Below are 24,216 nucleotides of genomic sequence, written 5' to 3' on the forward strand. Positions count from 1 at the left end.
TGAGGGTTCCGGTAAAAGGTTAAGCGGTGGTTTAGATGGAAGCTGTGTCAGATCTGAGATCATATAAATGATCGATCGAATGTTTCGGGCAACTCCGTCGAACACAGATTTGAAAATTGAAAACCCAGCACTAGTTGAACGTCCTCACTAAATCACTGACTTTGACCGTTCAAACGTTCATATACAAACGGTAAACGAATGAATATACAGTCGTTCCTTCAACTTCCTGGCATTTCCTGGAGTTACTTAGCGCCTGCTTCAAGCCTGCCCAATGCTTAGCGCTAGTCAACACAGTAGCAAATAAGCATTGCCTCGAGCCTTGCGGTCAAGGGTATGGCCTGATATCTATTAAACGACGTTGCTACCCACTCTTTTTGTTCAACGCCTACTTCGCCCACACTGATCTTTAATTACTCGCCATGAGCAACAGCAATCAATTAACGGACTCGAGCCCAGTTCCTCCAGACACCACATCAGTCGCTCCCGGACTCAGCTCGGTACGTCGCTCATGTGCATCACACTCTCAAACACCGACTCTGATGTCCCATTTGTCCAGGTCCAACCGCCAAACAAAGTTCGTCGGTTTCTGAGCAAGGTCAAGGATGGTGTCACGAAGCATATTCCTGTAAGTCGAGCAACCGAGTTGTATTGGGATCTGGCTGAGATCATAAACAAGCGCTCGAAGAATTTGCGCACCCGCGACCCCGTTCAGGTAGGTGACATTTCGATGTCTGCTCTCTGTACTTCTACTGACTATACCGGGCTCAGGATACTTCTGCTGTTGTACAACAGGGCGCCGATTCCCAATCTGTGAACAAGGCACTTCAGGATGCCGGTCACGGTGCAGATCAGATGAACCAAATTTGGGGACATGCGAGACCCGTATTGTCCGCAGGCGAAAATGGACCAGCGGCACTCGATGATGTAGACAGTATAGAGACCACTTATCTTCAACCCCTCAGGACATTCGACACCGTGATCGGGACGATAGCAGGGGTATGTTCTCTCTCTTCCTCTTTAGAACTAGACTAACACCGTTCTACAGGTGCATCCGTATGCAAAGATGGCATTGGGTGTGCTTTCATGCGCATCAAAAGTACGTTTTCTTGCCGTTATTCGTATTTCCTGCTCACTTGTTCTGTACGCAGATAATTCTTGCTCAAGCGGATCGTGACGATGCGGTACGCGACCTCTACAAGAAGTTGGCTCAAGTGTATCGCTTCATCACGCAAGGCGACACGCTTGTCAAGATTTCGTCAATGAGGGACATCTTGGGACAGATCTCTCGGCAGACCCTAGAATGCGCCAATTTCATCAGGGATTATTCAGAGCAGAAAAGCTATTGTGAGTCTCCAACGAGTCGTTACACTTTGCAGATTCTCAATCGTATCATAGGGAAGAGACTCGGAAAGAACATTATCTTGAAAACAGACAATACCATACAACAGTACAACAATGTGTTGGATGCGCTCATACAAAACTTCCGCGACCAAGTCACTCACGACGTAGCGATCTACATTCACCATACAAGTAAGGATTGTTTTTTTTTCTGACTCGACAGCCATTCATACTTCTACAGGCGAAATACTCGAATTCAGTGATATGGCTTATGCGAAGGCCGCAGGACTAGATACTAGGAAGCGATGCCTGCAAGAGACGCGCACTGACATTCTCTCCGACATCATGGGGTGGATCAACGACAGCAGGGAAGATGCTGAACGTGTGCTATGGCTATCCGGACCTGCCGGAACGGGCAAATCAGCCATTGCTCACACGATCGCCAGCTCGTTCACCGGGGTGGGCGGTCTTGGTGCTTGTTACTGCTTCGACAGAAACACGGAGGATGGCCACAAAAAGGTTTTTTCCACTATCGCGCGAGACCTGGCTGACCGTCATCCGGAGATGAGACGAGCGTTAGCGCATGCAGTCAAGAATCAAACTGCGCTCAAGACTACACCGGACGTCGTACAGCAGTGGCAGAAACTTCTTATAGAACCGTTAGGGAAGCTTTCTGAGTCACCCGTGGGGCCCGTCGTGATCGTTATCGACGCACTGGACGAAAGTGGCGAGGCAGTGGAGACACGTAGTGACCTTCTTGACATTCTTTCCGGTAAACTTCGAGACCCAACCATCACGCATATCACGAAACTCCCAAAGAACTTCCGGATCATAGTCACCTCCCGCCCGCTTCGCGACATTCAGAATTCGTTTGCAGGCGTTCAACACATTCGAAGAAAGTCTATGGACGACATTCCACTAGAAGTGGCTGAAGGCGATATCTGCACCTACATATCCCAGGAATTAGAAGGGCTTCCGGATTTTGGGAGCAAAAAGTTTACAGCACTGGCCAAGAAAGCTGATGGTCTTTTCGAGTGGGCACGTCTTGCTTGAAAATACATCAAAGAACCTCGCTTTGGTTCATCTTCCGTTCAGTTCTTCAATGACACGGTGTCTCGCAATGGTGTCAAACGGGAGCACGTATTGTATGATATGTATCGCTTAATTCTGAAGCAGATCATACCAAAGGATGAAGAAGCAGACCCCGAGTTTCGGAAAACACAGCTAGCGAAGTTTCGTTCCGTGATGGGACAAATTCTTTGCACAGCCGAACCCCTCCCTTTGAATTCCCTGAATGCCATGCGAAACAATTTTCAAGATGAAAGCAAGCCTTACGAAATGAAGGACATCATAGAACACATGGGATCCCTCCTCAGCGGCACCACCAACCCTTCCACCCCAATCCGACCCCTTCATGCATCCTTCCGCGATTTCCTGACAGACCAATCACACAGTAAAGAGTTCTTCGTGGACGTGCCGAAGATTCAATGAGACCTTGCTTTCGCATCACTTGGAGTGATGAAAGATGAACTCTCCTTCAATCTCTGCGATTTAAAATCATCCTATCTCCTCAACTCCGAAGATCCCAGTCTGCAAGACCGAGTTGAAAAGCGCATCCCCTCACATCTATCCTATGCCTGTCGATTCTGGCTTTCACACGTACAAGCCACTAAGTTCGATTCAGAACTTGCCACAGAAATAAAATCATTCTTTGACCACGAGCGACTGTTCTTCTGGCTCGAAGTACTCTGCCTCATCAATGCGCTCAGCGGTGCAGTCCCTGCCCTTCCTCTCATTGCCAAGTGGTTGAAGGTGAGCACACGATTATCAAGCATCAGATAACATGCTCACTAACGTGTCATCGCAATTACAGGGTCACACCGGATATGAAGATGCCTCATCCGCTGCAATGGACATGCAGAGATTCATTCAAGTCTTCGGCGGCATGATCTTGCACAGCACACCTCATCTCTATGTATCAGCACTTCCAATCTCTCCCCTCAACTTTGCACTGTCCAAAACGTTTTCTGCACGGTTTCTGAACTCTTTTCGTGTAGCATCTGGACGTGATATCAACTGGACGGTTGTTCAGACTGTGATCAGAGGACACACTGAAGTTTACTCAGTCTTGTTCTCGCTGGATGGGACTCACATTGCGACTGCATCGAGGGGTTGCACTGTGCGGTTGTGGGATGCAGCAATGGGGCAGCCAGTAGGCAAGCCCTTGCGGGGGCACACTAAGTCAGTTACCTTGGTTTCATTCTCGCGGGATGGGACACGCATCATGTCTGGCTTGTATGACAAGACCGTTCAGTTGTGGGATGTAGCAACGTGGCAGGCCATTGGTGAACCCTTATTGGGGCATACTGAATTGGTTAACTTGGTTGCGTTCTCACCGAACAGAACTCGTATCGTTTCAGGTTCATATGATGAGACTCTCCGGCTATGGGATGCAGCAACGCGGCAGCCAGTTGGTGAGCCCTTGGAAGGGCACACTGGTCCGGTCAATTCAGTCTTGTTTTCTCTTGATGGGACACTCATCGTTTCTGGTTCGTTCAATTGATCTGTCTGGCTGTGGGATGCAGGAACGGGGAAGCCTGTCGGTGAGCCCTTTCTGGGGCACACTGGTTGGGTTATGTCAGTCTCATTCTCTCTGGATGGGACTCAAATCGTCTCTGGTTTGACCGATGAGACTGTCCAGCTGTGGAATGTGGCGACAGGGAAGCCTGTTGGTGAGCCCATGGAGGGGCATACTGGCCGGGTGGGGTCGGTTTCGTTCTCGCCAGACGGAAGTCGCATCGTGACAGGTTCGTCCGATAATACTGTCCGGTTGTGGGATCCAGCAACAGGGAAGCCGGTGGGTGAGCCCTTACTGGGGCACACTAGTTGGGTCTGCTCAGTCTCATTCTCTCTGGATGGGACTCGCATCACGACCGGTTCTTCAGATAACACTGTCCAACTGTGGGACGCATCTACAGGGAAGCCAGTCGGTGAACCCACCAATTCCAATTCCATTATCTCAGTCTCGCTATCGCCGGATGGGACCCACTTCACAACAGGTTCTCTGGATGGTACTGTCCGGCTGTTGGATGCAGTCACAGGTCGTCCAGTTGGTGAGCCCTTGTTGGGGCACACTGATCATGTCAACTCAGTCTCGTTCTCTCTGGATGGGACTTGCATTGCGACTGGTTCCGCAGATAAGACTGTCCAGCTGTGAGACGCAGGGATGGGCCGGTTAGTGGGTGAGCCTTTCTGTGGGCACACTGGTGAGGTCAACTCAGTCTCATTCTCTCCGGACAGGACATGTATCATTTCTGGTTCGGACGATACAACAGTCCGGCTGTGGGATGCTGTTACAAGTAACATCGGTCATGCTGCCCCCCTATCATTTTCCCTTCGTCCTCGCCCTCACCATCTACCGGCTCGTCCTCCTTTACCGACTTTCCGTTGACCGGATCCTCAGGACTGTCCCCGTCCCTCGCATCGCCCGCCTCTATGCACGTGCACGCACGTTCCTCCAATGATTCGACCACCAATGTGGTCCTGCACCTATGACTCGGTCTGACTCGTGCCACCAATGTGGCTTTCCTTTTCTGTTCCTTCTGACTGCAGATTCCTGCACGTTGTATTCTTACCGTTGGTCCGTTCCAACGTTTCTCGGTCTCATTCCACATTCGACCATCCACCACTAATCCGGCTCTGTTGCCAACGCACCTATACCATTCTCATTTCCCCTTTACCCTTACCTACTGTGCGGTAGCCTTGCCCTTAACCCTCTCCACTTAGTATAAGTAGTCGGTCACCCTGTATTAGATTCTCTAACTTGAATCTACTCAATCTTCCCTGGAACATACTTCCCTCTGAATGCCCCTTTGGCTTCAGTCTCTAGTATCTTTTCTTAGTTGCTCATCGCAACTAAGTCTACCTCGATCGACCTCATCGTTCGGACAAGACAGTCCTTACCTTGAGCGACTTCTAAAGACATCCATCTTAGAAGTCACGTGACACGCGCGTACTGTGATCACTGCCGACTCGTCGTCGCCAGCTTCACTTGCCATACCGGATCCTTCCGGTTACGTCATGAACACAACACCCCTCTTAGGGCTCCGCATAACAGATCTATTTGAGTGCGTAACAGATGCAGGAATGGGGAAGCCTGTTGGTCAGCCCTTGCAGGGGCACACTGATTGGGTTTGGTCAGTCTCATTCTCGCTGGATGGAACTCACATCGCGACTGGTTCTGCAGATAAGACTGTCTGGTTATGGGACGCAGGGACAGGGCAGTTAGTGGGTGAGCCTTTCCTCGGGCACACTGATCAGGTTATGTCGGTCTTGTTCTTGCCGGACGGAACTCGCATTGCGACTGGTTCTAATAAGACTGTCTGGCTGTGGGATGCAGTAACAGGGAAGCATATTGGAGAGCTCTTGGAGGGGCACACTAGCCGTGTCAATTCAGTCTTGTTCTCACCAGATGGGACATGCATCATTTCTAGTTCAGATGATCAAACTGTCTGGCTGTGGGATCTCGCAATAGGGCAGCCAGTTGGTGAACCCTTACGGGGGCACACTGCGGCGGTCAACTCAGTCTCATTCTTGCGGGATGGGACTCACATTATTTCTTCTTCATCGGATGGCACTGTCCGAGTGTGGTATGCAGCAATTGGGAAGTCATTACAGGTCCATGCTAAAGAAGACTGTTCACCATCCTCCTCACACGGCAGTTGCATTCCATGTCCAACACTGGCCGTCCCCCCACCCAACACTGTGAATGATCACTTCATTTCCTACTCATCAAACCCGATTCATGCGCTGCGCGACACTGCTGAGCTACTTGCAGATGCCCCCCATAATGACCACAAGTCGACGTTCAATTTACTCTGAGAAGATGGATGGATGGTGGGACCCAGCCGTTGGCTCTTATTCTGGGTACCACCCGCTTCTCGAAAAACATTTAGATATAATCCTCAGACTGCATCAGTGATACCCAGAGGTGATGTTGAGCTTGACTTGAGCTGCATGTCACATGGCACACGCTGGCAGGACTGCTACAAGGAGTGAGTCTCCAGTTTTTTCCGTTCCTCGCAGTTAATTAATCTGATACTTATAGTTCTTCATTACAATAGTGTCGTCCCAGTCAATTGAATTCTGGAGGTGTCAGAGATACTTTGTCGAGTGCAATATGGTATGTACAGTTGATTCATTGTGTATTAGATACATAGCATTATATTTGACTTGGGGTAGTTTGAGTGAACGATGTGCGCGTCAAAAAGGTTGTGACTGAGTAACAGATTTTCGAGAGCATAGAACGATTATGAGTGTGATCAGAGATGTGCCAAACAAAACAAATGGACAGAAGTGCGTGTTCAAGGCACCTCCCAGAGTGGATTGAAGAAACCGAAGAAGGATTGCGCAGCAGTGTGCGTCGATTGAAGTTTTGGATGGTCGTTTGGCTTTGGATGCACACCGCACACAGTTTAAAACGTTGAGAGGACTGGGTCAATGGAAAGGAACGTGTTTCATTGCGTACAGTTCAACATGTGTATGGTAACGTGTCATAATTTAATGATGGGTGCAAGGATATCAAGACTTGAAGCTTGTGGCCTGAGGTGTGGAAGATGCGAAACTCCAAGAACACATGCCAGAAATGAAATGGACGAGCGTCTCGGAAGCTAAAAGTAATATGAAAGACGACATTTCATCAAGGAAAATAATATTGGGTGCGACTTACCATGACCCTTGGTTTTGCCATTTTGTCATCCTCCTTCATATTGACTGCTCCATTCTTCTGCCCTCGCCGCTTACCTCTATGCCTAGTGCCCGCTTACGCATTTGGCACAGGCCTTCCTGATGTTGTCTCGTGCGAGATGTGTTGCACTGCCTTGCATCGCAGTTTGATGGTGTGTGCTGAGCGCTGAGGCCTGAGGGTTAGCATGGTCAGTTACGACTTCAAGTAGACGGCTTGAAGCTCTCGTATTACTGGAACACTGCCTCCTGGGGTCGATACACGATCATTTGATCCAGAAATCAGGTCGAGGCTGGCGTGTCCTGACTCAGTTTAAATTTAGAGTGACAAATGAACCCATCTGAACTTTTCGGGTAACTCCGAGCTTCGAACATCCTTACCAAGTAAGTAACTGAGTAACTAAATCACTGACCTCGACTGTCCATACTAGACAATATTAATGGTGACTTGTGAATGAAGATAGTCCGATTCATTCCTTCGACTTCCTGGCATTTCACGGAGTTACATCATGATAGTGCCTGCCCCAAGCAGCCTGCTGGTCATGCTTAGGGCTTCGGGGGTCAATACAGCAGCAAATAAGTGTTGCCTCGAGGCTTGCAGCCAAGGGTGTGCCCTGCTATCATATTTAAGCGATGTTTCTACCCACTCTTCTCGTTCAACGCCTACTTCGCTCACACTAACCCTTGACTATTCACCATGACCAACACCAATCAATCAACGGACTCGAGTTCAGTTCCTCCAGACACTACATCAGTCGTTCGAGGAAGCTCGGTACGTCGCTCTATACATCACTTGTCCATCGCACTCTCGAATATTGACTCTGATGCACCAGGCCCAATGGCCACACAAATTTTGTCGGTTTCTGAAGAAGGTCAAGGATGGTGTAACAAAGAAGATTTCTGTAAGTTGAGAAACCTAATTGCATGGAATCAGGCTGAGATCATACACAAGCGCTCGAACATGAAGAATTTGCACAGCAGCGAGCCTGTTCTCCCAAACGTTGATCACACAGGCGCTTTGTCAACTCCGAATATCAAGCCTGAGGTAAGTCACCTTTCAGTTTCTGCGTTCTATCTCAACTTCTGATGGTCGCATGGTTCAGAATACTTCATCTGATGTGAAACAAGGCGGTGATCCCCAATCGGCACTTCTAGATGCCAAAAAAGCTGTCAAAGGCATGAATCTACTTTCAGGGCCTGTAGAATCTGGGGCATCCACCGCCCAAAATGCACCAGGGGATCTTGAGGACGCATATAGTTTCCAGGACACATATCTTCAACCCCTCAGGACATTCGACAATATTATCGGGAAGCTCGCAGATGTATGGGCCCAATCCTGTTGGTTGGAATTGCACTAACTTCGTTCTGCAGGTACATCCATATGCAAAGATTGCACTAGGCGTCTTATCTTGTGCTTCAAAAGTATGTTTGGTTCCTCTCTCGTTTTCATCACGCACTCAGGAGTCATCGGGGTAGATGGTCATCGCTCAATCGGACTGTGATCAAGCAGTCCATTGTCTTGTCGACAAGTTGGAATGACTTCATGATCCAGGACGAGACGCTTGGCCAGATTTCATCGATGCGCGATATCCTTGGACAGATCTCTCAGCAGACCCTTGAATGTGCTCGCTTCATTAGAGATTATGCAGAGACCAAGAGCTTCTGTGAGTCTTCAAGTTGTCGCACGTTCTACGTGCTCAATATCCTACCATTATAACAGGGGAGAGACTCAGGAAAGACATTCTCACCGAAACAAATAATGAAATTCAACGGTACAGCAATGCGTTGGATGCCCTCATGCAAAGCTTCCAGGACCGAGTTGCTCGGGACGTAGCCATTTACACCCACTGTACAGGTGAGTATTGTACCTGTTCCTGATGCAACAGCTATACACATTTCTCTTCAGGCGAACTACTAGACCTCAGCGGTATAACTTATGCAGCAAACGCAGGGCTAGATACCAGGAAACAATGCCTCCAAGGGATGCACACGGAAGTACTCTCCCAAATCACAGATTGGGTGAACAGCACTGGAGATGACGTTGAACAGGTGTTGTGGCTATCTGGCCCTGCAGGCAAGGGCAAATCAGCCATCGCCCACACAATCACTAAGTGGTTCAGTGATGCGGGAGGGCTCGGTTCATGTTATTGCTTCGACCAAGATCGAGAAGCCGACTGTCGCCATGAGAAGATATTTTCTACCATCGCGCGCAACCTGGCTGATCGTGATTGGGGGATGAGGCGAGCCTTGGCAGATAAAGTTCAGAATGACAGTGCGCTCAAGACTACAGCTGACATCATCCAGCAATGGGAGAAACTTCTGATGGAACCAATACAGAAGCTCTCAGAATCAACCGTGGGCCCTGTTGTGGTCGTGATCGACGCGCTGGATGAGAGCGGGGCGGCCAAGACACGATGCGACCTTCTTTGCATTCTTTCCGGTAAACTTCAGAACTCTGCTGTTCCTCAAATCATGGAACTCCCAAAGAACTTTTGGTTTATCGTCACCTCTCGCCCGCTCCGCGATATTCGGAATGCATTTGAGGGCGCTCAACACATCAAAAGGATTTCCATGGACGACATTCTACCAGAAGTCGCGGAACACGATATCCATGCTTACGTGTCGAAGAAGCTGGAAGGGCTTTTGCATTTTGGGAGCAAAGAGTTCACAGCACTTGCCAAGAAAGCTGATGGTCTTTTTGAGTGGGCACGTCTTGCTTGCGAATCCATCGAAGCACCTCCTCCTGGCTTATCTTCCGATCAGTCATTTGATGTCATGGTGTCGTGCGATCCTGTCAAATGGGAGCACCTGTTGTATGATATGTACGACTTAATTCTGACGCAGATGATGCCAAAGGATAGACACACAAGCCTCAAGTCTCAGCAAACACAGCTAGCGGTGTTTCGTTCCGTCATGGGACAAATCCTTGGCACAGCCAAACCCCTCCCTTTGAATTCCTTGAATGGCATGCGAAGTCACTTTCCGCATCAAAGCAAGCGTTACAAAGTAGAGGTCATAGTAGAACACATGGGATCCCTCCTTAGCGGCACCACCGACCCATCCACCCCAATCCGACCCCTTCACGCATCCTTCTGCGACTTCCTGACAGACCAATCACACAGTGGAGAGTTCTTCGTCGATGTGCCGGAGGTTCAACAAAACCTCGCTTTCGCATCACTTGGAGCGATGAAAGATGAACTTTCCTTCAATATCTGCGACTTAAAATCATCCTATCTCCCCAACTCAGAAGATCCCGGTCTGCGAGAACGAGTTGCAAAGCGCATCCCCCCACATCTATCCTATGCCTGTCGATTCTGGCTTTCACACGTACAAGCCACTGACTTCAATCCAGAACTCGGCACAGAAATAAAATCATTCTTCGACCATGAATGAATGTTCTTCTGGCTCGAAGTACTCTGCCTGATCAATGCGCTCAGTGGCGCAGTCCCTGCCCTTCCGCTCATTTCCAAGTGGTTGAAGGTGAGCACACAATTATTGAGCATCAGATAACATGCTCACTAACGCGCAACCGCAATTACAGGGTCACACCGGATATGAAAATGCCTCGTCTGCTGCAATGGACGTGCAGAGATTCATTCAAGTCTTCAGCGGCATTATCTTGCACAGCACACCTCATCTCTATGTATCAGCACTTCCATTCTCTCCCCTCAACTCTGCACTATCCAAAATGTTTTCTGCATGGTTTCCGAACTCTCTTCGTGTAGCATTCAGACGTGATATCAACTGGACGGCTGTTCTGACTGTGATCAGCGGACACACTGGTGGTGTTAACTCAGTCTCGTTCTCGCCGGATGGGACTTGCATTGCGACTGGATCGTATGATTGCACTGTGCGGTTGTGGGATGCAGCAACGGGGCAGCCAGTAGGCAAGCCCTTGCTCGGGCACACCAAACCAGTTACCTCAGTTTCATTCTCGCTGGATGGGACATGCATCGTGTCTAGCTCGGAAGATAAGACTGTCTGGTTGTGGGATGTAGCAATGTGGCAGGCCATTGGTGAACCCTTATTGGGGCATACTGAGTCAGTTAACTCGGTCGCGTTCTCACCGGACGGAACTCGCATTGTTTCAGGTTCATGGGATATGACTCTCCGGCTACGGGATGCAGCAACGTGGCAGCCAATTGGTGAGCCCTTGGATGGGCACACTTCTTTGGTCACATCAGTCTCGTTTTCTCTGGATGGGAAACACATCATTTCTGGTTCGTGCGATCAAACTATCTGGCTGTGGGATGCAGGAATGGGGAAGCCTGTTGGTGAGCCCTTGCTGGGGCACACTAATTTGGTTTGGTCAGTCTCGTTCTCTCCAGATGGGACTCGCATTGTCTCTGGTTCGGCCGATAAGACTGTCCAGCTGTGGGATGTGGCGACAGGGAAGCCTGTCGGTGAGCCCATGGAGGGGCACACTGATTGGGTGAAGTCAGTTTCATTCTTGCCAGACGGAAGTCGCATCGTGACAGGTTCGGACGATTGTACTGTCCGGTTGTGGGATCTAGCAACAGGGAAGCCAGTGGGTGAGCCCTTATTGGGGCACACTAGTTGGGTCAACTCAGTCTCGTTCTCTCCAGATGGGATTCGCATCGTGACCGCTTCTTCAGATAACACTGTCCGACTGTGGGATGCATCTACAGGGAAGCCAGTTGGTGAGCCCACCAATCCCAATCCCAATCCCAATCCCATTACCTCACTCTCGCTATCGCTGGATGGGACCCGCTTCGCCACTGGTTCTCTGGGTGGCACTGTCCAGCTGTTCGATGCAGTGACATGTTGTCCAGTTAGTGAGCCCTTCTTGGGGCACACTGATTATGTCTGGTCAGTCTCGTTCTCTCCGGATGAGACTCGCATCGCAACTGGTTCTGCAGATAAGACTGTCCGGCTGTGGGACGCAGGAACGGGGCAGTTAGTGGGTGAGCCTTTCTGCGGGCACACTGGTGGGGTTAACTCAGTATTGTTCTCTCTGGATGGGACACACATTGTTTCTGGTTCGGACGATACGACAGTCTGGCTGTGGGATGCAGGAACAGGGAAGCCTGTTGGTGAGCCCTTGGAGGGGCACACTGATTGTGTTTTGTCAGTCTCATTCTCGCCGGACGGAACTCGCATCACGACTGGTTCTGCAGATAAGACTGTCTGGTTGTGGGACGCAGGGACAGGGCAGTTAGTGGGTGAGCCTTTCCTCGGGCACACTGATCAGGTTAGGTCTGTCTCGTTCTCTCCGGACAGGACTCACATCGTTTCTGGTTCGGACAATAGGACAATCTGGCTGTGGGATACAGTAATGGGGAAGCCTGTTGGAGAGCTCATGGAGGGGCACACTGGCTATGTCAATTCAGTCTCGTTCTCTCCTGATGGGACACACATCGTTTCTGGTTCGGATGATAAGATAGTCCGGTTGTGGGATCTCGCCACAGGGCAACCAGTCGGTGAGCCCTTGCAGGGGCACACTGAGGGGGTCAACTCAGTCTCATTCTCACGGGACGGGACCCGCATCATTTCTTCTTCATGGGATGGCACTGTCCGAGTGTGGTATGCAGTGATTGGGAAGTCACTGCAGGACCATACCGAAGGAGACTGTTTACCATCCTCCCCACATGACAATTGCATCCCACATCCAACACCGGCCATCCCCACATCCAACACTGTGAACGATGCCTTCATTTCCTTCTCATTGTTACGGTACATTCATTCTCTTCGTTTCTCTTTCGATACTGGACAATGGTACATGCACACGGCTCTTAACGAACGACCAATCACCTTCCAGAACCTCACTCATATCATCGCCAAGCTAACCTTCCGTAGCAGTAACCATCACTATATTTAGATCACTATCTCTTATCGAAGCGGGCTGTCCGCACCATGGTTACTATCTCCTATCGGTTATCTCTTATCACTTACCAAGCGGGCTGTCCGCCTTCTATCTTGATACGCACTTACAATCTCCGCTTGAACTCACGCTATATAGTTACATAGCGTACCACATGTATTCCTTACTTTAATCTACTGGGTTTTACCTGGAACAAGTCCTTTAGCAAGGTCTCCAACCTTGCTATCTAAGAAACCACTATTCTAAGGAAGTCGCCGATACTTGCCTTAGCCAGAAACCTTTGACCTCTCACTCGAGAGAAGAACCACGTCTGTCTCGCCGAATCTCAGTCCACTCGGACTTAGACAGCTCGACATACCCCAGTCGTAACAAAAGATTAAAGTCCTTTTTCCAGACGCCGCCACCTGCGACGTCAGCAAGACACCACGACTTCGTTAACTCCTTTGATCGGAGCTTTGAACTTAGGCGCGCTACCGCCGATACCACCGCTGAATACGATGGCGACCACCACCAAAGAATTTGAAATTAAGATCGGTACTCCACCCGAATTCGACGGAGACCGCGACGAATCGCACAGGTTCATGCTGAACTGTAATGCGTATTTAGACATCAACGAGAAAATCTACGACAATGACAAGAAGAAAGTAATCTTCGCGCTCTCGTTTATGACCAAGGGCAATGCTGCCGCTTGGAAAGAAGACTTCATGGAGACCGCTCAGAACGCCAAACTGAAGAATACCGCAGGGAACCTCATCGGTTACAGTAGCTGGGATGAGTTCAAGGTTTCATTCAAAGAAGCCTTCGGAGCCATTGATCCCAAGGGGACAGCCATGGCTAAAGTGCGAGCCCTTGAAATGAAAGGAGACCTCCACACGTACATCTCCAACTACCGCCTCCTAGCCCATAAAGCAGGAATAACCGAGAACGTCACCAGAGTAGAGTTCTTCCGCGAAGGTCTTGACGTAGGACTTCGCAACAACCTCTACCATACTGGAGAAAGTCTAGATGACTTTGAAACCGTTGTCGCAACGTGTATCAACTTGGATAACGCCTTCCAGAGGTTGAGAGCCATTCAGAAGCGAGAGAATCCCACGCACTACCAACCCAGAAAGAAGAAATACGGAGATCGTCACTTCACCCCCCGCAGAAGCGATGCTATGGAGATAGACCAGCTCTCCGAGTCTGAGGTGAAAAGACATCTCAAAGAGGGACGCTGCTTCAAGTGTCACCAAACGGGCCATCGCGCCAACGATACCACTTTCCACCCTAGGGAAGACAAGAAGCAGAAGATGCCTATTCGAAGGAAGGTCGAGAAAGAAGAGAGCAGTGATGATGACGAGGAGGTAAACCGACGATTCGTGGAGATGGATTTTTAAAGAAGGAGCCTGAATCGATGTCAGTACCTCCTGCCCAAATACGACTTGTACAATCACTTGGAAATAAAAAGGAGCTTCGTGTCCCAGCCACTATTATTTCCACCAAGCGTAACAAAACCATCGAAACCTCTATGGTCATCGACTCCGGAGCAAGCGGAACCTTTATCAGCGAAGAATTCTGCAAACTCCACGGAATTAAAACCCACAAACTCTCGAAACCATTCCCCGTCATAACTGCGGATGGATCTGATGCAAGAGGAGGACTCATCTCTCGCTACTGCGTCCTTATTGTCAAAATTGACGGGAGAACCATGATAGGGAAGTTCAACATAACCAAATTATCAAAGAAAGATAAAATCTTGCTCGGATTCCCTTGGTTAAAAGCACTAAACCCGTCAATCGACTGGACGAACAAAGAGCTATCTCTCGCGCCAAACGAACGATCACTCGAGATCGAAAGAAAGATTGACCATATCAGGAAACGGCGCAATCTACCTCTACTGTTTCCCCGTCCCGTTCTTGCAGAAAAAGAACCGTCCCGCGAATGGAAGAATTCTAAGCTAAAGAAAGACCCCGTTTACCCACGAGCTTCTGTAGAAGAAATCATCGACGAAGAACTTCCTCACCTCGCACCAGATCAAGATGAGCCGGATTACGATACTAAGGAGGACGTATGGTCGGAAAACTATGCCCCTCCAGTGGTCGATCCCTCCCTCTATCCTCTGAACGACGAAGACGTTTTAATCGAATACTCCCCTGACGGTTCTCAAGTTCGAGTAATCTCCGATGTCTCTTTTGACACGCCTCTCACCAGAGATGGTACATCGAAACAGGAACAAGGATACTCGAAAACTAGCAACAAAGCTCAAGAATTCGCGGTCGCCGGGGAGAAGGAAAAAATGAAGAAGAGCTTCGAAGAACTCGTTCCATCTTACCTGCATACCTACGCTGATATTTTTGCAAAAGACGGCCTTAATAAGTTGCCACCCGAACGACCCGGCATCGACCATCGAATCGATCTGAAACCTGGATTTATGCCCAGGACGTCCAAAATTTACCCGTTATCAGGAAAAGAAAGAGAAGCAGTAAAAACCTTTATCACAGAAAACACCGCGAAGGGATTCATCGTACCCTCAAAATCCCCGCAAGCCAGTGGATTTTTCTTTGTAGGAAAGAAAAGTGGAGAGTTACGTCCTTGTCAGGATTATCGGTACCTCAATGATTGGACCATACGCAACCAATACCCACTCCCACTCCCCAAAACTCTCATCGAACGACTCTACAAAGCCAAACACTTCACGAAAATCGACATACGTTCTGGCTATAACAATATTAGAATCCACCCTGACGATAGATGGAAAGCTGCTTTTACTACCGAGGAAGGCCTGTTTGAGCCCACTGTAATGTTCTTCGGCCTAACCAACTCCCCTGCCACTTTCCAATCCTATATGAACAATCGCTTCCAAAGCGAGATCAACGAAGGATGGATCGTTATATATATGGACGATCTACTCATCTTCTCCTCCAACCTCGTGGAACATCGCGAACGAACGAAAAGAGTATTGGAGATACTCCGTCGCGAACAACTATTCGTTAAACCGGAGAAATGTACTTTCGATGCGACCGAAGTGGAGTACCTCGGGATGATTATTCGACCTGGAGAAGTTGCTATGGAGCACGCCAAAGTTGACGGAATAAAAGACTGGCCTACCCCAACATCCGTAAGGGATGTCCGCTCTTTTCTCGGATTTTGCAACTTTTACAGGGCGTTTGTATCCCACTACTCTGATATCGCCCGTCCACTCATTAATCTCACTCGGAAAGACCATGTGTTTGCCTGGACGCCTGACGCTCAGACCTCGTTCGACAACCTCAAACAATGTTTCACTACAAAACCGGTCTTAAGGAACCCTGACCCCACACGCCAGTTTGCCCTTGCAACTGACGCCTCTCTCGTAGCAACAGGAGCCGTCCTCCTTCAGACGGATGAAAATGGCGTCTATCATCCCTGTGAATATATTTCTCAGTCTTTCAACCCTGCCGAACGCAATTATGAAATCTTCGATCGAGAGCTGCTCGCTATTATCCGCGCTCTCAACGAATGGCGTCACTATCTCGAAGGAAACCCCCACCCCGTTGTCGTCTTCACCGACCACTTGAACCTCCTTTACTTTTCAAAAGCGCAGAAACTTTCCCGGAGACAAGCACGATGGCAGCTTGTATTATCCAATTATGACCTTGAATTGCATCATGTCCCTGGGACCAAACTTGCAGCACCTGACGCTCTGTCTCGCCGTCCAGATCACGGTCTTGGTGAACACGACAATGAGGATCGTGTACTCCTTCCAGACTCCATGTTCATCAGGTTGATCGACGATGAACTCTCCACCGCCCTTGCCCAGAACTCCTTAGCAGACCCCATTTTCTCCACAGCCAGTGACGCGCTGGATGGGTTGTGCTTGCCCCCTATGAAATCTGCCCTCTCTGATTGGGTCATCACAGACGGAGTACTCTTTTATAAGTCTCGTGCCTACGTCCCGTCCCTACAACGCACAACCATCCTACGCCGTCTTCATGACCATCCCACTGCCGGTCACCCCGGACGGTTTAAAACTGAGGAACTCGTGAAACGCGATTACTGGTGGCCTGGCATGGGCACTTTTATTCGTTCCTATGTTGCAGGATGCGCTCTTTGCCAACAAATGAAGGTTGATACTCATCCTGTCTCGCCTCCCCTTGTCCCAATCCCTTCCTCCGCTACTCGCCCCTTTTCCCAGGTCTCTGTTGACCTCGTCACTGACCTCCCTGTCTCCAACGGTTTTGACTCTCTCATGGTCGTGGTAGACCATGGCCTTACGAAGGGGGTGATTATTTCTCCCTGTAACAAAAACATTTCCTCCGAAGGAATAGCCAAACTATTCTTTAAAAACGTATTCAAACGTTTCGGGCTCCACGAAAAGGTGATCTCCGATCGAGGTCCTCAGTTCATTTCCAGGTTCTCTAGGGAATTAGCACGCCTCTTGGGATACCAGATCGCCGCCTCCACTGCATATCACCCTCAGACAGACGGACAAACCGAGCGGCTCAACCAAGAAATTGAGACATATCTCCGAATATACTGTAGGACTAACCCCTATGAATGGTCAGACCATTTACCCCTCGCCGAATTTGTGCACAACCACCGAAGACACGAAGCAAGGAACGCGTCACCATTCTTCCTCATGATGGGATACGAACCTCGCGGTATTCCCCACGTACTACCATCATCGGATACCCCTGCCGCAGAAGAAAGGGTTCGCACCCTCCAAAAGATCAGAGAAGAAGCCATCTCTTGTCACAATATCGCCATGCAACGAATGGCAGAAAGGACACACGGAAAGAAGTATCAGCCATGGAAGATAGGAGATAAGGTCTGGCTATCCGCAGCTAACCTCATGACCACTCTCCCATCTAGGAAGCTTGCGCCCAAGCGACACGGACCATTCCCCATAACTGCGGTCTTATCGCCTATCACGTTCACCTTGAAGCTTCCAGAACAATGGAAGGTTCATCCCACGTTCCACGCTTCTGAACTATCCTCCTATCAGGAAACAGAGATTCACGGACCGAACTACGAAGAACCACCTCCAGATATAGTCAACCAATCAGAAGAATACGAAGTCGAAGCAGTCCTAAGTCACAAGGGAACGGGTAAACGAAGACGCTATCTCGTATCCTGGAAAGGATACTCTTCTGGCTCTAACGAATGGATTCCAGCGGAGAACATGGAAAATGCCGAAGACCTACTCTCTGCATATAAAAAGAGGCACAGGTTAAACTAGATCGACCAGTCCCCACAATCATACGAACATGTCCTCCCAACAAACTGTCTCTCCCACTGAATCCAACGTCTCCTCTATCAGCCTCTATGAATCTCCCTATGCCGACAACGTTGTCAGCATCGAAGACGATGTCATCGTCGAAACCACTATCCTTTCCGTCGCCCACGCCCTCGAAATCGAAACCTATCTCAATAACCAACCAGCAATACCAGCTGGAGTCGCTGCTACCTATATCCACATCATTAGAGCCACCCAACGTCTTGAAGAAGAATTCGCCCAGATTGAAAACGACGCCCTCCGACTCTCCTGTAACCACGTCCAGCGGCGCATACGCTCGCTTACGCTTCAGCTATTCCCTCTTGGTTTTAGCACTATCTGTAGGGAAATTATACAGACTGTTGCGGATCGAAACTCCTTCCAAGTCGGCCGCCCGTTGCCTCCTATTACTCATAATCCCCCCGCTGTTCTACCTGATCCAACTTCGATTGGAGGGAACGTTGCACCAATTCCTGTACCCATCCCAACACACACCGAACTCCAAAGAAGAAACCTCCGCGGAGGAGCTGCCATTCACGGCGTAACCAAGAAGAAGTCATCCAAAGGAAAGAAGCGCGAGGTCATCGACCTCACCCTAGAACCCCCTGCTATCCCATCCTCCAGCATCGCCATCAGATCACCCTCGTTGAAACAGATAGTCGGCACTATCGCCGACGCCAACTTCATTTGTCGAATCTGCAAGAAACTCGGTCACAAGCACAAGAACTGCCCCTTGTACTATTGCCGCGTTTGCGGCGACACGAAACCCGGGCACTTCTCCATTTACTGCCCCTTCACCACCACCAAGATACTATTTCCGTTGGTCTATACCGACGAAGGCTTCTACGACGCGTTAGCCGCGTGGGAAGCAGAGAAAGATAAGAAAGAGGAGGAGGATCTTGCACGCGCCGATAGAGAGTACTTGGCGCAGCCAGAAGAATTAGAATTCCACAATGCCGACGCCGACCCCATCTACTACGAGAACCAGGACAACTAGTGATGTCGATGCCGGTGACATCGACCATAACACGGGGGTAATGTTACGGTACATTCATTCTCTTCGTTTCTCTTTCGATACTGGACAATGGTACATGCACACGGCTCTTAACGAACGACCAATCACCTTCCAGAACCTCACTCATATCATCGCCAAGCTAACCTTCCGTAGCAGTAACCATCACTATATTTAGATCACTATCTCTTATCGAAGCGGGCTGTCCGCACCATGGTTACTATCTCCTATCGGTTATCTCTTATCACTTACCAAGCGGGCTGTCCGCCTTCTATCTTGATACGCACTTACAATCTCCGCTTGAACTCACGCTATATAGTTACATAGCGTACCACATGTATTCCTTACTTTAATCTACTGGGTTTTACCTGGAACAAGTCCTTTAGCAAGGTCTCCAACCTTGCTATCTAAGAAACCACTATTCTAAGGAAGTCGCCGATACTTGCCTTAGCCAGAAACCTTTGACCTCTCACTCGAGAGAAGAACCACGTCTGTCTCGCCGAATCTCAGTCCACTCGGACTTAGACAGCTCGACATACCCCAGTCGTAACACTCATCAGACTCGACTTATGCACTGCGTGACACTACTGAGCTACTCGCAGATGGCCCCCATAATGACCTCAGCTCGATGTTCAATTGTCTGAAGAAAGATGGATGGATGGTGGGACCTAAATGCCAGCTCTTATTCTGGGTACCACCGGCTTCTCATAAACCATTTTATAGGCCTCGGACTGCATTTGTGATGCCCAGAGGTGTTGAGCTTGACTTGAGTTGCATGGCACATGGCTCACGCTGGCAGGACTGCTACAAGGAGTGAGTCTCCGATTTTTTCTGTCCCTCGCAGTTAATCAATTCGATTCTTGTAGCTCTTGATTGCAATGATCTCGTTCCTGTAAATTGATATTTGTCGAGTACGATATGGAGTGTACAGTCAATTCTTTGTCTATTATATACGTAGTGTTGCATTCAAGTTTGGAGTAGTTTGAACGAACAATATGACAGATTTTTGAGAGAGCATGAAGCGATCTTCGGCGAGTTGTCTGAGATGGGGTCAAGCGAAATCAATAGACACAAGTGTGGCGCCTCCCAAAGTGAACTGAGACAATTGAAGAAGATTGTGGCGGCAGCGGCAGAAGTAGTCGGGGTCATCAGGCTTCAGTTGCCCTCAACACAGTTTAAATGTTGAGAGAACTGGGTCAATGGAAGGGAATGTGGTTCATTGTGTACAGTACAACATGTGCATAGTAACAATGAGCTAGTACCATGAGAATGATGAGTGCTAGGATATCGATATTTGAGGCGTGGAAGGACATGCAACACTTTAAGAACACATGCCAGAAATGAGGACATGGACAAGCGTCTAGGAAGCACAAAGCAAAAAGCAATATGAGAGACGACCCTTCATCAAAGCACATTATATTGGAGGAGCCTTACCATGACACTTGGTTGGGCCATTTTGCCCCAGATGACAAAGTATCCCCATCACCCTCCTTCATATCGAGTCTCGACTGCTCTATTCTTCTGCCCTCGTTGCTCATGCATCTACTTCTAGTGCCCGCTTACGCATTGGCACAGGTCTTCCTGGCGTCGTCCAATGAGGACTGTGTCACAATGCCCTGTATCGCAGTTGTTTTTGCATTTGATGGCGTGTGCTAAGTAGAAGTTGAAGCTTTGAAGAGTTGGGTAAGATGAAGTCGAGCATTTGATGTCGTGGGAAGCACCAGTGTCCCTCTCTTCCTTGGATGCATATATTAATATGGAAGCAGGTGCTGTTCTTTTTTTATTTTCAACTTTGCGCTCATGTCCAGTCGATTGGCACGGTATTACCTTGTACCACAAGGTCACTCTCAGCCCATAATTGTGGCTGTAAGACATTTTACTGCGATATTGTATGTGTGCATACTAGAAAAAGGCCGAGCTTCGCTGGCAGCAACCTGATTTTGACACTCCGACTCAAATCCGAATCGAACGACGAAGGCACCCTTCCAAACAGCATGTGCTTGTGGCTCCACCTTACTCACTTAGTAACTGCCTTTGGTGTACCCGGTGGCAAACGGTGTGAATGGGTGGTGTTTGCACTCAACATATCTACATTTTGCAATACCTGTTCAATGAACCTCGTATGTTGGTGAGTGTTATTCTCAATTTGCTCAAACTCCCCTCGCTATGAAGTCTGGTATGGCCCGTCCCCACCCTGAGACTGAAGCATCACTTCCCCTTCCACCACGTCCATGTATTTCAACTTGTTTTTTTCACTTACTGCCTGCCTAGATTTAACAACGCGCAGTTGCCTTTTCGAGCGATGTCACCCGTCACCCCAATTTATGTCTTACGTGCTACATAGGTCAGTGCTTTGGCAAATCTCTTGTTTATGTCGTCAACTTATTCTAAATGATCACTTCTCAAGGCTGTGCTTTTCTTCACACCAACACTTTGCCTAACCTCTCCAACCCTTCATCCTCTACTCTGAGATGTTCATATGGATGTGTGGTAAATGGGCGCTCATCAAAGTCTCGCAGTAAACAGATCCAAACAGATCTACAATCAATCTCCCATGGCCTCTTGCTTCTTTCTATCCCACCACTGCTCCGTTATCTGGTCAAGCTTCATGATACGTTGGTCTTCAATATGAAGATATTCGCTTGGGTGAGTTGTTAATAACTTCTCGTCAAAATCGCGTAGAAGACGTATATTCTCGCGACCATGTCCTCGAGAGAGTGCGACATATACATTAAATGGGGAAAGTCCACCACTTGGTGGCATTGCGATGTCGATGATTGCATTACTGATCGTTTGTCCTTGAGATCGATAATCTGTGAACGCATATGCTGGAGTGAGCGGAAGCTGGTTCCGTGTTACCACCCGTTCACTGCCACCCATCATGACACGAAAAGTTCATTGCATGGGGGTCAGTGGCAGAATGCCACTGTCCAGGTTTTCGAGGGTTTTTGCTTTGGTACGGTTCAACTTGATGAGGACATAAGCAGGGGGATAGTCTAACTCTACAATGGACTTGGTAGGGCAGAAATTGGCCTCGCGTTCATCCAATATGATTTCCATTATTTCTCCTCATGCTCCATTTGCAACATCTAGATCTGTGTCGACATTGAAGGTGACCATGACCTTCATTCTGACTGCAAGTTGGACAACATTTGGCAGAGCTGCTCGCTCATCTTGTTTAGCATTTCTTCCACTGGGCTTTGTTGCTACAGCAAATTTCTCCGTCAATGTTAATTCCCGTCCTTGCATGGTGTCATATGCCTTGCACACAAAAAGTTGATTTCCACTTCTTCGGCAATGATTATTCGTCATGTTCCAGTTCCAGTGGCGACGCACTGCATTGCGGGGCATGATCAATACTGCATCATTCCATGGAGCAGAACTGAAGTCGGTTGATGGACAGCGGGTATTCATCAGAACAAGTGAGCGGAGCAGCTCAATATGGTGAGCATGACAACTGCCATGCCACACATGATGCAGAAGATCGTTCCACTCTGGATTGGTAACACGAACTTGTTCTTTGAGACGAACAACAATTGTAAATTGTTCATAAATCTTCTGTCCCAGCATTTCCTCTGCAGTGTCTTTTGATGAATCACAGGGATAATACAGAGCTGCACTCTTCTTCACTGCAACTGGCGGAAATTGGTGAAAATCTCCAGCAATAATCACATTAACACCCCCAAATGCTTGACCATCCCCTTCTTCGCCAGCCAAAGACTTCGCTTTTCCGATATATGCCAAAATTCTTGCCAAGAACTGGCAAGATAGCATGGATTTCTCATCAATGATGAGGTATAGCTTGTCTTTCCAAAATGCAGTGAGCTTCTTCAGTGTCTGGGCTCCTTGTTGGCGACCATTGAGAGGTATGAGTGCAATGACATGTAGAGTCTTTCCATTGATGATGGATGCTGCAATTCCAGTATAGGCTGCCTTCACAAGCGTAGACTCGACTCCTCGACTCCGAAAGTTTTCGGTTATGATCTGGATGGTCTTTGATTTTCCAACTCCTCCTTCTCCTGGTATTTGCATAAGTAGTTGCAGAGGTTTGCGTCCTGCCAATGTTTCCGACAGGTGCCAATCAATGATATCATAGGCACGTCTTTGATCCTTCAAAAGGCATGATGGGTCGACTGGAGATATATGTTCTTGAACTGAGGGCTGGAGGTACGATATATGACCATCATCATCAACTTTGTGTAGTTCGTTCATTGCAGTGACATCTCCAAAGTCAGCTGCAGTAATATCTTCATCTCTTGCCTCGTCAACCAAGTTTGTTTCATCAGCCATTGCAGCTTGCCACTTTTGAAGCCGAATATAATCGGCACCACTTGCGATACCAACTTTCGACCTGACAACATCCCATGAATCTGGTTCCTCCAAAAAATACCCTTCAAGCACCCGACTGCAACTGCATTCAGCCCATGTGCTTCCTCACGATGAGACTTCTGGGATTCCTCGTATGCATGCAAATCTTTGATCATCAAGTTAACAACCGTCTCTTCATCTTCGTCTTCTTCATCAATGATTCCAACTGCTTGTCGATTTCTTGATTCACATTGTTCAGCAGATAGGAAGTTTTCATTATTGCGAACACGTGAATCCATAGCAGCTTTCTTGCATTCATAATAATACTGAATCCAAGCAACAACGTCCTTCTCTCGCTGCGAGGTGTGATTGAAAAAATCTGTATATGCATCTTCCCATGTTTTGAAGTCAGCCCTCAGTTCTTCAATACCACGCCATGGTAAAAGCAATGCAAGGATCGATGCACAATACAGATTTCGAGTTTTTGGGTCATCACCTCGAGGAAAAAATGGTCCAACAATATTGGGCAATGTATTATGACCCTTTGATCGAACAACTCGGTGGTGGGTGTGATGTTTGGAATGGTCCTTGAGGTAATGACTCCGTTTATTTCTCGGCCGACCACGCCTTGGGATCGAAGATGAAGTGGAAGCTTCATGTTCTTGCTGTTCCCATCCCGAAGATGGTATTGCCTCTTCATATGTGTCAATTACGAACTGAAAATATGAATACAGTTTGAGT

General features: G+C 48.6%; 5 protein-coding genes across 5 annotated transcripts; 4 read left to right on the forward strand and 1 right to left on the reverse strand.

Moving 5' to 3' along the window:
- Positions 1–419: 419 nt before the first annotated feature.
- F5147DRAFT_656571 (uncharacterized protein) lies at positions 420–1,032 on the forward strand (the record flags this gene model as incomplete). The annotated part of the gene is made up of 3 exons (XM_041434130.1): positions 420–497; positions 557–712; positions 769–1,032. 3 exons carry the CDS (start codon positions 420–422, stop codon positions 1,030–1,032), a joined length of 498 nt encoding a protein of 165 aa, XP_041288216.1.
- A 5,187-nt stretch (positions 1,033–6,219) lies between these two features.
- On the forward strand, positions 6,220–6,396 carry F5147DRAFT_584006 (uncharacterized protein; the record flags this gene model as incomplete). The annotated part of the gene is made up of 1 exon (XM_041431766.1): positions 6,220–6,396. A coding segment is annotated over one exon (177 nt), but the record flags the coding sequence as incomplete, so codon positions are not given.
- A 1,381-nt stretch (positions 6,397–7,777) lies between these two features.
- F5147DRAFT_656572 (uncharacterized protein) lies at positions 7,778–8,797 on the forward strand (the record flags this gene model as incomplete). The annotated part of the gene is made up of 6 exons (XM_041434131.1): positions 7,778–7,852; positions 7,914–7,982; positions 8,015–8,125; positions 8,184–8,402; positions 8,452–8,502; positions 8,633–8,797. 6 exons carry the CDS (start codon positions 7,778–7,780, stop codon positions 8,795–8,797), a joined length of 690 nt encoding a protein of 229 aa, XP_041288218.1.
- An 11,010-nt stretch (positions 8,798–19,807) lies between these two features.
- F5147DRAFT_558506 (uncharacterized protein) lies at positions 19,808–19,975 on the forward strand (the record flags this gene model as incomplete). Its single annotated transcript, XM_041430548.1, has 1 exon — positions 19,808–19,975. A coding segment is annotated over one exon (168 nt), but the record flags the coding sequence as incomplete, so codon positions are not given.
- A 3,035-nt stretch (positions 19,976–23,010) lies between these two features.
- Positions 23,011–23,379, reverse strand: F5147DRAFT_584043 (uncharacterized protein; the record flags this gene model as incomplete). The annotated part of the gene is made up of 1 exon (XM_041431768.1): positions 23,011–23,379. A coding segment is annotated over one exon (369 nt), but the record flags the coding sequence as incomplete, so codon positions are not given.
- Between the last annotated feature and the right edge of the window lie 837 nt (positions 23,380–24,216).

The sequence above is a fragment of the Suillus discolor genome (genome assembly GCF_016758755.1).
Source record: "Suillus discolor strain FC423 chromosome Unknown F5147scaffold_69, whole genome shotgun sequence".
Taxonomy (NCBI): Eukaryota; Fungi; Basidiomycota; class Agaricomycetes; order Boletales; family Suillaceae; genus Suillus; species Suillus discolor.